We start from the raw sequence: 16,232 nt of genomic DNA on the forward strand, positions 1-16,232 counted from the left end.
CTCTCTCTCTCTCTCTCTCTCTCTCTCTCTCTCTGTGTGTGGGTGTGTGTTGCTGGGTATTTGGGGGAAGGGGGCTTTGATTCGGAAGCAGATTTCCTTTGTTCCTAGAAATTTTTCTCATATTACTTCTTGGAGAGTTTCCTTCCCTCATTTACCCTCTTTTTCCTGGAACTCACACTCATCTGGTGGCCCTCAAGACTAGGATCTTTTTTCCCATTTTTGTCCATTTTTTTAATCTTTTTGTTCTACTTTCTGGAAGATTTCTCACCTCTGCCCTCTGGCCCTTCTATTCTATTGAATTTTGGATATTTCTGCTGTCGTTCATAGTATTCCTAAGAGTTCTTTCTTACTGTCTAAATATTCTTTTTTTTTTTTTTTTTTTTAATTTTTGTTCTCTTTTTGTTCTCATGGATTCCTTTTTTTTCCGGGGACATATTGTTTCCATTTGAGGTTTCTTCAGCTCCCTTTCCTTCTGCCTTTCCCTTCCTCTCCCTGTGGGCTGTGTGTCTGTACCTCCCTGTTCTGTACTGTCCTTTGTTGGAGGCTGTTCTTTCGTCACTGGTGATCCTCAGCAAGCAGACTGGAAGCTGTGTGTGGGCAGGGCCTCCTGAAGGTTGGGGGGGGGATGTTTTGTTTAGGGACACCAGTACCAGCACCTGTGGCTCTTCACTCATCAGATAGCCCACGGCTCCAGCCTCAGGGCTCAGTGTCCAGCACTTGGGAATGGGGCTGGGATGACCCCAGCTCCATCCTTCGTTGATCTGGGGAGGGTCTCAGGATGAGAGGACACGGCCGCGCGCCCGGCCGGACTGGGAGCCGGTGCTCCTGGGACCGCCTGAGTCCACTCAGTGTTCGGACTTCCCTGTCACCCTGGTTGGTGTGGCACCTGCCACCCTCCTCTGCTGTGCCCAGTGTCCAGGCGTAAAGCCCGCAGCCCCTGCTGCCGTGGCACCCCCGAGTCTGTCCAGGGGTGGGGTCCCTGCGTCCCTGCCTGCAGAGGTGCTTGGTGCTCAGGAGAGGGGATCCTGGGGCTCCCCTGTGAAAGCTGGGTTCCTTCTCTTTGGTGCCACCTCCTTCCAGGCCCCTGACTGAGCAGAGAGCCCAGAGTGAGGGCAATTCCTCTTGTCCACGCGGGTGTTGTCTTCGGAACGTCCGGCACTCTCACCGCTGCTGTCCCCTTGCCCGCTCCGTGTCCCTTACAGCCCCGTCCTTGCTGTTCTTCGTTGATCTGGGGAGGGTCTCGGGACGAGTGGACACGGCCGCGCGCTCGGCTGGACTGGGAGCCGGTGCTCCCGGGACTGCCTGGCTCTGAAGCCCACGTCCTGCCCGCTGCGCACCCGCCCTCCTGCATCCTGCTCCCGGGGCTGCTTCCCGGCTCGTCTGTTCCCCTTCGGCCCCCTGACTCCACCCCTCCTCCCACAGGCTTGCTGGGCCTCGAGGATGACGGGGACCTGATCACCGTGGAGTTTGATGACGGAGACACCGGCAGGATCCCCCTCTCGCACATCCGCCTCCTTCCCCCCGACTACAAGATCCAGTGTGAGTGGTGGTCCTGCCGCCCGGCGGGGGCCCACCCATTGCAGGCTGGCTCTGGGCTCTGTCTGCTGTTTGGACCATTTGCACCCACAGGGGGTGGAAATGGCAGAAAGTGTGGGTGGGGGCTCCCAGAATGGTCTCGGGAGGGGGGAATCCCAGGCCTCCCCAGATCTGCATCCCGAGACTCGTGAGACCAGCCCCAGGCCGGGCAGTCCAGGCCAGGGGAGGGATCGGTAACTGTCATGGGCAGTTCCACGCTGTGTCCGTGATAGCGTTCAATTCTTGTCCAGTCCTGTGTGTCTGGAAATACCATCCCCTTTGGCCAATACGAACCTCGGGTTTAAGAGGTGAAATGACTTATCCAGGGTCCCTCGACTGGTCAGAGGCAGAGCCGGGACTCGGACCCAGGACTGCCTGATTTCCAGGGGTCCAGTGTTTTCGTGAACCCTCCAAATGGATCATGAAAGCCACAGGGTCAGCCCCACCCTGGTCATTTATTCGAGGAGCCCCTGTCGCACGCATGTGCAGACACCCAAGCTACGTCCCTGCAGATGGGCCTCCCACCCGACTGCGCAGCCTAGGTGGGCAGGCTGAGTGGGGTCGGCCACGCAGTGTCGTCTGGTCCCTCCACCCGCCTCCTCCCCACGACAGATGACACTCCTGTGGCCGGGAGAGCGGAGACCCGGGCCTGAGCCACTGTCTGTCCTGCCCCACAGGTGCTGAGCCATCCCCCGCCCTCCTGGTGCCTAGCGCCAAGCGCCGCAGCCGGAAGACCAGCAAAGACACCGGGGAGAGCAAAGACGGGGCCGTGCCAGGGTCCGAGGAGCCCGGCGCCAAGGCCCGGGGGCGCGGGCGGAAGCCCAGCACCAAAGGCAAGAGCGGTACGTTGGCCGTGCCTGGGCCGCCGGGACCTGGGGCCTGCTGCTCACACAGGGTCTCTGCACAGACACCGCTCCCCACCTGTGTGGGAACTTGGCGCTGCAGGGCTCTTTGGGCCCTGTGACAGATTAGGAAACTGAGGCTCAGGGAGGCGCGTTGACCTGTCAGAGGCAGAGCTGAGATCCAGCCAGCTGTGTTCCCTCCAGAGCAAAGTGCTTTGGGCTAAGAGCCCAGGCTCCCGAGGGCCACTCTGGGGCCACCACATGTGGACAACTAAGGTGCAAGAGCCGCTCGTCCCGAGGCCCCGAGAGGCTGCCGCCCCAGCCCCGCTCAGGACCCGGCAGAGCCGGGATGGGGACGGGCTCGCTGGCTCGCGAAGTGCTGGCCTCACTGGGCTTTTTCCTTCTCTCTTCTAGACAGAGCTGCCGTCCTGGAGGAGGGGGGCTCGACGGATGAGGTCCCCAGTACCCCGTTGGCTCTGGAGCCCATTAGCACCCCAGGTTCCAAGAAGAGTCCCCCAGAATCTGTGGACAAGCGGGCCAAGGCCCCCAAGGCTCGCCCAGCTCCCCGACAGCCCAGCCCAGCGCCATCCGCCTTCAACAGCTGCCCGGCACCCGAGCCCTTTGGGGAGCTGCCGGCCCCCGCCGCGGCCCTGGCCCCCACCGCCCTCGTCGCCATGCCCATCACCATGCCCGCCACGCGCCCCAAGCCCAAGAAGGCCCGGGTTGCTGAGGAGTCGGCCCCCAAGGGCGCCCGGAGGCCCGGGGAAGAGGCCGAGCTGCTCGTCAAGCTGGACCGTGAGGGCGTGACGTCGCCCAAAAGCAAGAAGGCCAAAGAGGCCCTGCTTCTGCGGGAGGACGCTGGCGCGGGGGGCTGGCAGGAGCCCAAGGGCCTGCTGGGCCTGGGCAGCTACCCTCCGGGGGCCGGCGGCAGCGAGCCCAAGGCGGCCCGGCCCAAGGCGGGGGACGGCGACCTGGCCCAGGAGCCTGGGGCCGCGCTCACGTTCGAGGACTCGGGGAGCCCCAAGAGCCCGGACAAGGGCCAGGCCGAGCAGGACGGGGCCGAGGAGTCGGAGAGCGGCGGCAGCAGCAGCGGCGGCAGCAGCAGCGACAGCGGCAGCAGCAGCAGCAGTTCTGAGACGGAGGGAGAGGAGGACGGCCAGGGCGGCGGCCGGAACTGCAGCGCCTCCAGCTCGAGGGCCTCCTCGTCGTCCTCGTCCTCGTCCTCGTCCTCGTCCTCTTCGTCCTCCTCGTCCTCCTCCTCGTCCTCGTCATCCTCGTCATCCTCCTCGTCCTCTTCGTCCTCCTCGTCGTCTTCGTCGTCCTCCTCATCGTCGTCCTCTTCGTCCTCGTCCTCTTCCACCACGGACGACTCTTCCTGCAGCTCAGACGACGAGGCCGCCCCTGCCCCGGCAGCCGGGCCCTCTGCCCCGCCGGCCCTCGCCAGCAAGGCGCCCAAGCAGGCGGCCAAGGCCCGCTCCTCGGCCCACTCTGCAGGCAAGAAGGCGCCGGCGCCCGCGCCCCAGGCCCCCCCGCCGCAGCCCCCGCAGCCCGTGCAGTCCAAGGCCCAGGCCGGGGCCAAGAGCCGGCCCAAGAAGAGGGAGGGCGTCCACCTCCCCACCACCAAGGAGCTGGCCAAGCGGCAGCGCCTGCCGTCGGTGGAGAACCGGCCCAAGATCGCCGCCTTCCTGCCCGCCCGGCAGCTCTGGAAGTGGTTCGGCAAGCCCACCCAGGTAGCTGGGGGCGGGGTTGTCCCCACGTGTCTTTCTCTGGCCTCCCAGCAGCCCCACGGCGGAGAGTCGGGGTGACGGGTGTGGAGTCTGTCTGACTCCACCAGAGTCCTGCCCCTCACACAGCAGCACTGCCTCTGGTCCCCGGGACCCAGACCCACCCTCTGCGGGACCCACTTACCGCGCAGGCCTTTAACTGCCATGCCGCAGGGTCTCAGAACCGCGCGGCCACACAGCCTGAGTTTCTTTGCTTTTGCTTCATTTTCCGCTGAAAACGAATGGCTCTCAAGGCTTCTGGTTGGCTAATTAGCAGTCACAGCAGAAGGTACTTTCTTTCCCTCTCTTGGCCGGGCTGGGTCACTGCCTGCCCCTGAGCTAATCAGTGTGGCCCACAAGGCAGAACGTTCTGGTTGACTGCGTCTGAGTCATGTGGCCGCCCCTGTAGTAGGTGGGTGTTTGTTCTCCGGAAGGAGCCCTCCAGGCCCCCCCACGCCTTGGGCACATGCAGACACGCACGTGTACACACACGTGTACACACGTGCACGCATGTGCATGCACCTGCATATACACGCACACACGAGAAGCTTCTGTGTGCAGAAGGGGAACAGCCTGGAGGCCACCAGTCCACCCCATGCCCCTGGGCAGGAGGAGCCAGGCTCCTTGTCTACAGGTGCAGCCCGTCTGGTTTCCCCACAGCGTCTGCTGCCCTGGTCCACGGTCCTCCGAGGCCACGCCAGAGCCAGGCCAGGAGGAGGCACCTGGCTGGATCTGGACCTTTTTAATGCCGGTGCTGCCAGGCAGGTTTTAGGGGTTGGGGGCTGACAGCGATGAGCTTGCGGGGCCTCTGGCAGTGTACCGCTTAAGAAGCTTCTGGCATGTTTGCATTGTATCAGCTCCCTGGCTGCGTTAGCAAGGTGGAGAAGTTGGAGGATGTTCTGAATCAAGACTAGCTTGGGGGTTTCTGTCTTAGCAGCAGCCTTTTAGGGCTCCCCATTGTGCCACCCAGGGTCAGTTGGATCCCCGGGGGTTGGTGGGTGGACAACTCCACCTGCCACAGGCTGCACCCTCAAAGGCTCCTTAGAATAGGGTGGGGAACTCCCCCCTTGGTCAGGCAAGGGCTGCAGAGTGAGAAGTCGGGGAGGGTCCTCCCCCGACCCCCGCAGTTCCTGCTCTCCTGGTTTCCCTGCCTTTGCGGCACCACCTTGAATCTGGGCAGATGATCTGCTGCTCCGACCCTGCAAGGTGTGAGTTGTCGGACTTACGTGCGTCCCCCACCCCCCGATTGCTGGCTCCAGGCTGAAAGGGCCTCTCTTAGCAGGGCCACCACTTGAGATAGCAAACTTGAATGTGTAGATTCTTGTAGAATCTTTCCTGACGAGCCACACTCAGACATTCCAGACCAGCCCCTCTGGAGCTCTGGTCCCGGCAGGCACTGTATCCAGGGCCATATCAAGGAGTGATGGCTTCTGAGCCGAGGACAGGTATGTTCTCACTGTCCTGCCCCCACGGTGATTGGCCAGTTCCTTATCTTAGCATCTTCCATTTGCACGTTCCAGTGTCAGTGTTGCTGGGGGCACTTGCTGCTGTAGAGGTCAGAGCCCAGGGCCAAACTCATTTAATAGGAAAGTCTAGGGTGTCCGGCTTCAGGTACAGCTGGATCCAGGGGCCTGAGGGCTGTTTTCAGAGCCACTCTCGGGCTCGTGCTCCAGGCTTGAGTTTCTCCTTCCTTCCTCTGTACTGGTCTCCTTCTCCGGCAGCCCCAGCAGCTTTCAGCTGACCTTCTACCAGCTCAGAAGTGACAGTAGGAAGGAGGTGTCTTTTTTAGGGTTCAAGCTAAAGTTGCTGGCACGTCTTTGGCTTAGGTCCCGGTTGCACCCTTGAGCCAGTCACAATGGCCAGGAGAAGGATGGGATGTTTGGATTGGCCAGACCAAGTCCTGTGCTGGCCACAGGGGCCCAAGGGGGATCTGTGAGGAGAGTGGCCGTGGATGCCTAAAAACATACCTGCTGTCAGATGCGTTGGTTTAGAGATCTTAGCCGTCCCTGTCACCTTGAATCAGTTAGTACCATGCTTTGAGCTGAAAATAATTTGAGCAGTTTACGTAAGAAACCTGGACATTAAAAAGTCTGTCACAGAATTCCCTGGCAGTCCAGTGGTTAGGACTCCATGCTTCCACTGCAGGGGGCACGGGTTTGATCCCTGGTCGGGGAACTAAGATCCCACTTGCTGCGATGCGGCCAAAAAAAAAGTCTCACCAGGGATCCAGTGAATTAAAAGTAGAAAAGGGACAGCTGGATAAGGTAGGAAATTAGCCTGTGGGTTTTTCTTGTTTAGACAAAAAAAGAAAGACAAAAAACGCTTTGGCGCCGCCTAGTGGCCAGTCCGAGAAGGGAAACGAATTTTACAGGTTAGTCGAGGAGAAGGCGCGCTGGCTCCACTGGAGGGCAGAGCAGAGCTTTGCATAGGCCTGGCTTCTCCGTGTTTGCTTGGGGACAGTGACAGGTCCCAGAGCTGCCTGGCGGTGGGTTTTGGATTCTGGTGGCTGGTCTCTTCCCTCCTTGGAGCCTGCCCATCTGTGTGTCCCAGTGCCAGCCCAGGCGGGGGCACTGAGGCGGCTTCAGGAAATGTTTGTTGAGTGAATTAAAAAAAAAATCCAGCCACACTGTGGGTCTGGCAGACGTGGGCCCAGTGCTGGATCCCGCCGGGCCGGGCTCTGATCTGTTAGTGGCTTTCCTGGGGAAATGGGCGGGGGGTGGGGCGGGGCAATCGGCCGTGCCTGGGGGTTGACGCTGCCCACGCCCCACTCCCTCACCTCTGCCCGGACGCTTGCGGGGCTGACTGGTACTGAGCCCCCGCGCTGCTCGGGGTGGTGTAGACTGAGGCTGTGCCGTGAGCAAGCGGCTCTGTGACCCCGGGGGGTGTTGAGTGAACCTGCTTCGTTGTAGCCCCGACGTGCGGGGCAGCGTGGGGGGGAGCGATGTGCTCTGTCCGGAGACGCAGCCATGTCCCCTCCTGGGACCTCCCGGTCCCTGTCTGGAAATTGGGGGCCAACAGGGGCCGCTGTGCCTCGAGGGCTGGTGTCAGGACCCAGTGGGAGGAGCGGGGATCCTGCTGGGCCCCAGCAGTGGCTGTGGCGTCTGCCGCACAAACGCTCGCGTGTGGGGCGTCCCTGGGGCCCCGCCGGCACCGTTGGCCGACACGGCTCAGCAACGGGGAGTTGGAAGTCGCTCCCAGCTGCAGGGTCCTTAGTTCACGTGGAGTCTCTCTTGGAAACCCGGTCGGCCAAGGGGATGAGCGAGGGCTCCCCGATCAGAGCAAGCAGGGGGCTTCTCCCCTGGCGCCGCTGTTGTGGAACCCCGGGGTCGGGGCGGGGGCGGGGGCGGGGCGCGTGCCCTGACCCGACTCGCCCGCCCACAGCGCCGCGGCATGAAGGGCAAGGCCCGCAAGCTCTTCTACAAGGCCATCGTGCGCGGCAAGGAGATGATCCGCATCGGGGACTGCGCCGTCTTCCTGTCAGCTGGCCGCCCCAACCTGCCCTACATCGGCCGCATCCAGAGCATGTGGGAGTCGTGGGGCAGCAACATGGTGGTCCGCGTCAAGTGGTTCTACCACCCCGAGGAGACCAGCCCGGGCAAGCGCCTCCACGAGGGCCAGGTGGGCCGGGGCCTCGGCATCGGGCCGTGCTGGGGGGCGATGGCCGGGGCGGTCCCTGGGGTCGGGGTCAGGGGTCAGGCAAGGCGGGGCCCGGGCTCACTGCGGCCCCCGGTCTGCGCTCACAGCACTGGGACCAGAAGCCCGGCCGCAGCCTCCCCGCAGCCCTGCGAGCCTCCAGCCAGAGGAAGGACTTCATGGAGGTAGGAGAGCGCGCGGCGCTGGTGGGGCCTCCAATAACCCTCCCCACGCGGCCTCGGGAGGGGCCGGGCTCCCTCGGCCTCCCCGCCCAGTCTCTCTGACCCTGAGCTGCTGTTTCCTGGTCTGTCTCTCCCAGCCGCTGTCTCTGCGTCTGTCACCCTTGGTCTCTTACTCTGCAGGTCTCTGTGTCTGTTTCTTGATCTCCTAGTCTCTGGGTCTCTCCCTTGGTCTCTGTCCATCCTCGTCCTCAGCCCCACTGTGTTTCTCGAGTTCTCTCTGGGGATCTCTCCCTGGTCCTTCAGGTCTGGGAGGGGTCTTCACCCTGACGCCCGCCCGTGTGCCCGCAGCGCGCCCTGTACCAGTCCTCCCACGTGGACGAGAACGACGTGCAGACGGTGTCGCACAAGTGCCTGGTGGTGGGCCTGGAGCAGTACGAGCAGATGCTCAAGACCAAGAAGTACCAGGACAGCGAGGGCCTGTACTACCTGGCGGGCACCTACGAGCCCACCACGGGCATGATCTTCTCTACCGACGGCGTGCCTGTGCTCTGCTGAGCGCCTGGCCCGGCGGGGCCCTCCCCATCACTGCCACGGCTCGGCGGCCTCGTGCGTTGGTTGTGTGCATGCAAGTGTGCCCACGGACAGCCTGGCGCGTAAGTGTACATGTGTGTGCCCGTATGCATGCACGTGTGTGCGCACATGTGCACACGTCCAGACCCCCTTCCTGACTCCTCGGTGACCCCACGAGAGGGCTCCTCGCGATCAGGGTAGGGCTCTGCCGGCCCCTCACGGGTCCCAGCACCTTGTAAGCGCTCGGCCAGGTCCTGGTGCCAACTGGGGATTCGGTGGGAGGGGGTTTCCGAGCAACCCACCTGATGCTCGCTTGGGGGGGGTTCCCGCTGCTTGGGGGGGGGGTCCTCCCAGTGCCTGGCCCCCTTGGCACGGAGCCCGCCCCGAGCCTCCCACCGTGGGACGGGGGCGCTCCCATGCCCCCCCAGCCTCAGTGACCAGGCCGGGCCTGTTCTGGGGTGCCTGCCCGGGGCCTGGCCTCCACCCTCTCAGGACGGCCTGGACTTGGGGAACAGAGCCAGGTGTGTGTGTGTGGGGGGGGGGGGTGCCCAGGAGCACTGGCCAGGCACCAGGGGGAGGGGGCTGCATGCCCCAAGGCCCTGGGAGGGCCCACCCCGCTGGTCCAGACCCTCACACTACAGACAACCCCCATGGTGCTGAAATCCTCGTCCCGGCCATACCCGGAGGGAGGCGGCAGTTCTTAACCTGTACAGTTTTATTGTACCAAGAGACTCTCCCCTGTATCATACGCCTTCAAATGGAGTCAACTTTTTAATTATATATATAAAGATAAATATATATAAATATATATAAATATAAACTTTTTAAAACTGTGAAAAAATAGCTATGAAATTATAAAAAAAAGCGAACACATTCTGACGTGCAGAATATTATTTTTTATTTCCTGTTAGATGAGCGTGTCTAGCACCCAGCTTCACGGGCCCCCCCCCCTCCCCACCCCCCCCCCCCCCCCCCCCCCCCCCCCCCAGCCCAGGTGTACTGTACTTGCCCCCAGGATGGAGAAGGACTTAGGGAGAGCAGAGGCTGAGGGAGGGGAGAGGGAGCCGGCAAGCTTACAGCCCTGCTCAGCCCACGAAAGCACTTACAGCCCCCGCGCCTTCCGGGGGACCGGAGGCCTCGTCCAGACAATCTTAAGGGAAGGAAAAGCCAGACTTCGGTTTTGTTTTTTGGGGGAATTATTGTTTTCTTTTTTTTTTTTTTTTTAAGTTTCTTTTGGAATTTTGTTTGTTGGCAAATTCTGTGTGATCTTTTTCATAAAAAAAAGAAAAGAAAAAAAGCTATAATTGGAAAAGTACTGTTGTCTGGAGTGGTTCATTTCAGGGGCTGGGGTGGGCTTGGTGTCAGGATGCAGATCCTGGAGGGAGGAGCCACATGTAGCTGTTTAAACACGAGCCAATTTGAATGAAAAGAAATGAAAAGTTTCTTGGCTGCACTGACGCTGTCTTTGGTGGTCAACAGTCAGACAAGGTCAGTGGGCTGCTGTATTCGGCTGGCCCGCGTCCGTCAGTGCAGAAAGTTCTCTCGGCCAGACTGGAGCTGGAGATCACCCAAGGTGGCAGAGTAGAAAGCCCCTGAGCTCACCTCCTCTCACGAGCACACCAATAGCACAGTGAAAGAGACCGAACCTACCAAAAAGATCTACAACCAAAGACATGAAGAAGGAACCACAGTGAGACAGTTAAGAGGGGTGGACTTGCTGTATAGTCGGGCCCACATCCCCAGGTGGGTGACCCACAAACGAGAAAAACTAACATGGCAGAGGTTCTCCCACAGGAGGGAGAGTTCTGAGCCCCACATCAGGCCCCCCCCCCCCCCCCCGCTCAGGGGTCCTACCCTGGGAAAATGCGCCCCCAGAGCATTTGGCTTTGAAGGCCAGTGGGGCTTAATTTCAGGAGTTCCACAGGACTGGGGGGAAGAAAAACTTCCCTCTTAAAGGGCACACACAAAGTCTCCCACGCTCCGGGACCCGGGGCCAAAGCTGTCATTTCCTGGGATCTTGGGCCAGACCTACCTGCTGGTCTTCCAAAGTCTCCTGGAGAGGCGGGAAGCAGCTACGGCTCGCCCTGGGGACACAGACGCTGGCGGCGGCCGTTCCTGGGCCTCCTGCGTGTGTATGCTGGGACTGGCAGGTACCGCTGTGGGATCCTCCCTCTAGCTCCTCTGGCGCCAAGACCAGGCCCACCCAGCAGCCTGTAGGCACCAGTGCTGGGACCCCTTGGCCGAACAGGGCTTGAGACACAGCCCCACCCAGCAGCAGACAGGCTGCCTGGAGACTGCCTGAGGACACAACCCTGCCCACCAGACGGCCCAGGACTCAGCTCCAGCCCCCAGTGAGCGGGCACCAGCCCCAGGCCTTGCCACCCCCACCAGGGGGCACACGCCAGACGCAAGAGAACTCCAATCCCTCAGCCTGCCCACGGCACGCCAGACCTTCTTGCCCTGGGACGAGCTGGCCCCTGGCCACTAGCAGGCCAACACACGCTTCAGGACACCCCGCACCCAACTGCGTTAGGAACAACCTGACTGCCCCCAGCCCAGTGATCTTACACCAGCTCTGGGACCTCTGGGTCCTGCAACCAGGCTTAGGACCCAGCTCTGCCTGCCAGCAGTCTGGCACTAACCCCAGGACGCCCCAGTGGGCAAGCAACCGCCCTGGAGTCTCCTGGACCCTGACTTCACCCACCAGTGAGCCAGCACTAGCCCTGGGGCCCCCTGGGGCTCTGCAGTCGGCCACCTTGTGACCGGGCCCTGCCAAGCAGCAGCCAGCAGCCTCCACGTGAGGCAGAGCCTGGCAACCAACTGGGCGAGAGCCACGCGAGCCTGCCTACATAGCCCGCCGCAACAGAAAGACCCACGCAGCCTTCACAGGGGAAACCCTAGAGCATACAGCTTGGGTGACGAGGGGAGTGCACTGCTGGGATGCATGGGACATCTCCTACGAAAGGCCACTTCCCCAAGGTCGGGAAACATAAGCAACCTACCAGATACATAAAAATACAAACAGCAGCTTAGGCAAAATGAGGCGACAGAGGCACATGTTCCAGATGAAGGAACAAGATAAAAGCCCAGAAGAAGAGCTAAGTGAAGTGGAGATCGGCAATCTACCCGAGGAGTTCAGGGTAGTGACCGTAACGATGATCAAAAAACTCAGGAGAAGAATGGACGCACAGTGCAAGAAATTAGAAGCTTTTAACAGAAAATATAAAGAACGACCAGAGATGAAGAATAACAAATGAAAAATATACTAGAAGGAATCAACAGCAGACTAAATGATACAGAGAAACAGGTCAACGAGCTGGAAGACAAGAGTAGTGGAAACCACTGACGCTGAGAGAAAAAACAATGAAAAGAAATGAGGACAGTTTAAGAGACCTCTGGGACAACATCAAGCATGTTAATATTCACATTACAGGGGTCCCAGAAGGAGAAGAGACAGAAAGGGGTTGAGAACATATCTGAATACATAATAGCTGAAAACTTCCCTAACCTGGAAAAGGAAACAGTCATACAAGTCCAGAAAGCACAGAGAGTCCAACACAGGATTAACCCAAAGAGGAACACACCAAGACACACTGTAATTAAAACAGCAAAAATTAAAGAGAGATTATTAAAAGCAGCAAGGGAAAAACAACAACATACAAGGGAACTCCGGAACTCCCATAAGGCTATCAGCTGACTTTTCAGCCGAACGCCTACCGGCCAGAAGGGAATGGCACGATATATTTACAGCGAACAAGAAAAACCTACAGCCAAGAAGACTCTACCTAGCAAGGCTCTTGTTCAGACTGGATGCAGAAACAAAGCTTTACAGACAAGCAAAAGCTAAAAGAGTTCAGCACCACCAAACAAGCTTTATAACAAATGTTAAAGAAACCTCTAAGTGAACAAGAAAAGGCCACAACTAAAAACATGAAAATTATGAAAGGAAAAAACTCATCCGTAAAGGCAAACGTACAGTAAAGGTAGGAAATCATTCACGCACCCAGCTAGTAGGAAGGTTAAAAGACAGTAGTAGTAAGGCCACCTAAACCCACAATAAGCAGTTAAGGGATACACAAAATAATTAGATGTAAAATATGATATCAAAAACAGTAATCAGGGACTTTCCTAGTGGTGCAGTGGTTAAGAATCTGCCTGCCAATGCATGGGACATGGGTTTGAGCCCTGGTCCAGGAAGAGCCCACATGCCGCAGAACAACTAAGCCCATGCGCCATAACTACTGAGCCAGCGCACTACAGCCCGCGAGCCACAACTACTGAGCCTGAATGCCTAGAGCCCATGCTCTGCAACGAGAAGCCACTGCAATGAGAAGCCCACGCACCGCAACGAAGAGTAGCCCCTGCTCACTGCAACTAGAGAAAGCCTGTGTGCAGCAATGAAGACCCAACGCAGCCAAAACAAAATAGATAATATAAATAAAAATAACTTTATATAAAAAAATCAGTAATCGTGAGGGGAGGAGGGTACAAATGTACGGTATTTCAAATGCATTTGAAGTTAAGAGGTTGGCAACTTAAAACAATTACGTATATATATAGACTGCTACATAAAAACCTCATGGTAACGACAAACCAAAAATCTCAGAGGCATAACCCTCTCAGACTTCAGAAAATACTACAGACCTACAGTAATCAAAACAGCGTGGTATTGGCACAAAAACAGACATATGCATCAATGGAACAGAGAGCCCAGAAATAAACCCACACATTTATGGTCAATTAATCTTTGACAAAGGAGGCAAGAATATACAATGGAAAAAGATAGTCTCTTCAGCAAGTGGTGAAAAGACTGTCACCATACACAAAAATAAACTCACCATACACAAAAATAAACTCAAAATGGCTTAAAGACTTAAACATAAGACATGACACCATAAAACTCCTAGAGGAGATCATAGGCAAAACATTCTCTGACATAAATTGTACCCATGTTTCCTTAAGTCAGTCTCCTAAGGCAATAGAAATAAAACCAAAAATAAACAAATGGGACCTTATCAAACTTACAAGCTTTTGCACAGCAAAGGAAACCATAAAAAAAAAAAAGACAACCTACAGAACAGGAGTAAATATTTGCAAACTATGTAACCAACAAGGGCTTAATTTCCAAAATATACACACAGCTCATACAACTCAACAACAACAAAAAATCCAATCAAAAAATGGGCAGAAGACCTAAATAGACATTTCTCCAAAGAAGACATTCAGATAACCAATAGGCACATGAAAAGGTGCTCTGTATTGCTAATTATTAGAGAAATGCAAATCAAAACTACAATGAGGTACCACCTCAAACTGGTCAGAATGGCCATCATTAAAGTCTACAAGTAACAAACGCTGGAGAGGGTGTGGAGAAAAGGGAATCCTCCTAACACTGTTGGTGGGGATGTAAGTTGGTGCAGCCACTGTGGAGAACAGTATGGAGGTTCCTCAGAAAACTAAAAATAGAGCTACCATATGATCCAGCAATTCCACTTCTGGGCATATATCCAGACAAAACTATAATTCAAAAAGATATATGCACCCCTATGTTCGTAGCAGCATTATTCACAATAGCCAAGACATGGAAACAACCTAAATGTTCATCAACAGATAAATGGATAAAGAAGATGTGGTATACGTATACAACGGAATACTACTCAGCTACGAAAAAGAATGAAATAACGCCATTTGCAGCAACGTGGATGCAACTAGAGATTATCTTACTAAGTGCAGTCAGACAAAGACAAATACCATAATGATACCACTTATATATGAAATCTAAAACATGACACAAATGAACCTATCTATGAAACAGAATCACATACATAGAGAACAGACTGGTGGTGGCCAAGGGGGAGGTAGTTGGGGGAGGGATGGAGTGGGAGGCTGGGGTTAGCAGATGTAAGCTTTAATATATATAGAATGGATAAACAAGGTCTTGCTGTGTAGCACAGAGAACTATATTCAATATCCTGTGACAAACTATAATGGAAAAGAATATTAAAAATAATGTATATATGTGTTAACCGAATCACTTTGCTGTACAGCAGAAATTAACACAACACTGCAAATCAACTATATTTCAGTAAAAATATTAAAACAAAAAAACATAAAAACCTATAATAGATACACATGCAAACAGAAAAAGGAATACAATACACTAAAGACAGTCATCAAATCACAAGGGAACAAAAGAAAGGAAAGGAAGACCTACAAACACAACCCCCAAACAATTAGCAAAATGGCAATAAAAACATACATATCAATAATTACCTTAAATGTAAATAAATAGACTGAATGCTCCAATCAAAAGACACAGAGTGGCTGAATTGATAAAAAAAAAAAAAAAAGACCTGCACGTATGTTGCCTATGAGAGACTCACTTCAGATTTAGAGACACATAACAGACTGAAAGTGAGGGGACGGAAAAAGATATTCCATGCAAATGGAAATCAAAACTAAGCTAGAGTAGCAATACTTTTCAGACAAAATAGACTTCAGGATTTTTTTTTTTTTTTTTTGGCCACGCCATACAGCTTGTGGGATCTTAGTTCCTTCCCTGACCAGGGATCAAACCCGGGCCTCCTGCAGTGAAAGCGTGGAGTCCTAACCACTGGACCGCCAGGGAATTCCCCAAAATAGAGTTTAAATAAAGACTGTTGTTAGAAGAGACAAAGAAGGACACTACAAAGAAGGATCAAGGGATCAATCCAAGAAGAAAATATAACAATTGTAAATATATATGCAAACAACACAGGAGTACCTAAAATACATAAGGAAAACATTAACAGACATAAAGAAAGAAACTGACATAACATAATAATAGTAAGGGACTTTAACACCCCACTTACATCAGTGGACAGATCATCCATTGATAGAAAATCAGTAAGGAAACAATGGCCTTAAATGACACATTAGACCAGATGGACTCAACTGATATACATAGAACATTCCATCTGAAAGCAGCAGAATACAAATTCAAGTGCACATAGAACATTCTCCAGGATAGATCACATGCTGGGCCACAAAACAAGCTTCAGTAAACTTAAGAAAATTAAAATTATATCAAGCAGCTTTTCCGACCACAATGCTATGAAACTAGAAATCAACTATAAAGAAAAAACTGCAAAAAACACAAACATGGAGGCTAAACAATATGTTACTGAACAACCAATGGATCACTGAAGAAATCAAAGAGGGAATAAAGAAATACCTAGAGAGAAGTGGAAACGAAAAAAATGATGATCCAAAATCTATGGGACAGAGCAAAGGCAGTTCTAAGAGGGAAGTTTATAGTGATACAAGCTTACCTCAGGAAACAAAAATCTCAAACAATCTAACCTTACACCTGAAGGAACTACAGAAAGAACAAACAAAACCCAAAGTTAGTAGAAGGAAAGACATCATAAAGATCAGAACAGAAATAAATGGAGACAAAAAAGAAAGAAAGAAAAAAGAACTAAAAGCTGAAACTAAAAGTTGGTTCTTAGAAAAGATAAACAAATTTGATAAACCTTTAGCCAGACTTACCAAGAAAAAAAAAAAAAAAAACGGGGGGGAGCAGGCCCAAAGCAATAAAATCGGAAATGAAAAAGAAGTACAACTGACACCACAGAAATACAAAAGATCTTAAGAGACTACTACAAGCAACTATATGCCAATAAAAT

The 16,232-nt window shown here is 54.7% G+C and overlaps 1 protein-coding gene across 9 annotated transcripts in view; it reads left to right on the forward strand.

Moving 5' to 3' along the window:
- The window catches only part of TNRC18 (trinucleotide repeat containing 18), an 88,198-nt gene extending 77,835 nt beyond the window's left edge, over positions 1-10,363 (forward strand). For 6 of the 9 annotated variants that reach the window (XM_029221791.1, XM_029221794.1, XM_029221797.1 and 3 more), the window contains 6 exons: positions 1,423-1,539; positions 2,253-2,417; positions 2,832-4,147; positions 7,562-7,798; positions 7,924-7,998; positions 8,344-8,550. In XM_029221791.1, coding sequence (XP_029077624.1) covers positions 1,423-1,539; positions 2,253-2,417; positions 2,832-4,147; positions 7,562-7,798; positions 7,924-7,998; positions 8,344-8,550 — 2,117 coding nt within the window. Of the gene's footprint in view, positions 1-1,422; positions 1,540-2,252; positions 2,418-2,831; positions 4,148-7,561; positions 7,799-7,923; positions 7,999-8,343 lie in introns of all 9 variants that reach the window. The other 3 variants (XM_029221792.1, XM_029221795.1, XM_029221790.1) reach the window with 1 other exon arrangement.
- Positions 10,364-16,232: the final 5,869 nt, after the last annotated feature.

The sequence above is a fragment of the Monodon monoceros genome, unplaced genomic scaffold, assembly GCF_005190385.1.
Source record: "Monodon monoceros isolate NGI ecotype Baffin Bay Population unplaced genomic scaffold, NGI_Narwhal_1 Super_Scaffold_13, whole genome shotgun sequence".
In the NCBI taxonomy this organism is placed as follows: Eukaryota; Metazoa; Chordata; class Mammalia; order Artiodactyla; family Monodontidae; genus Monodon; species Monodon monoceros.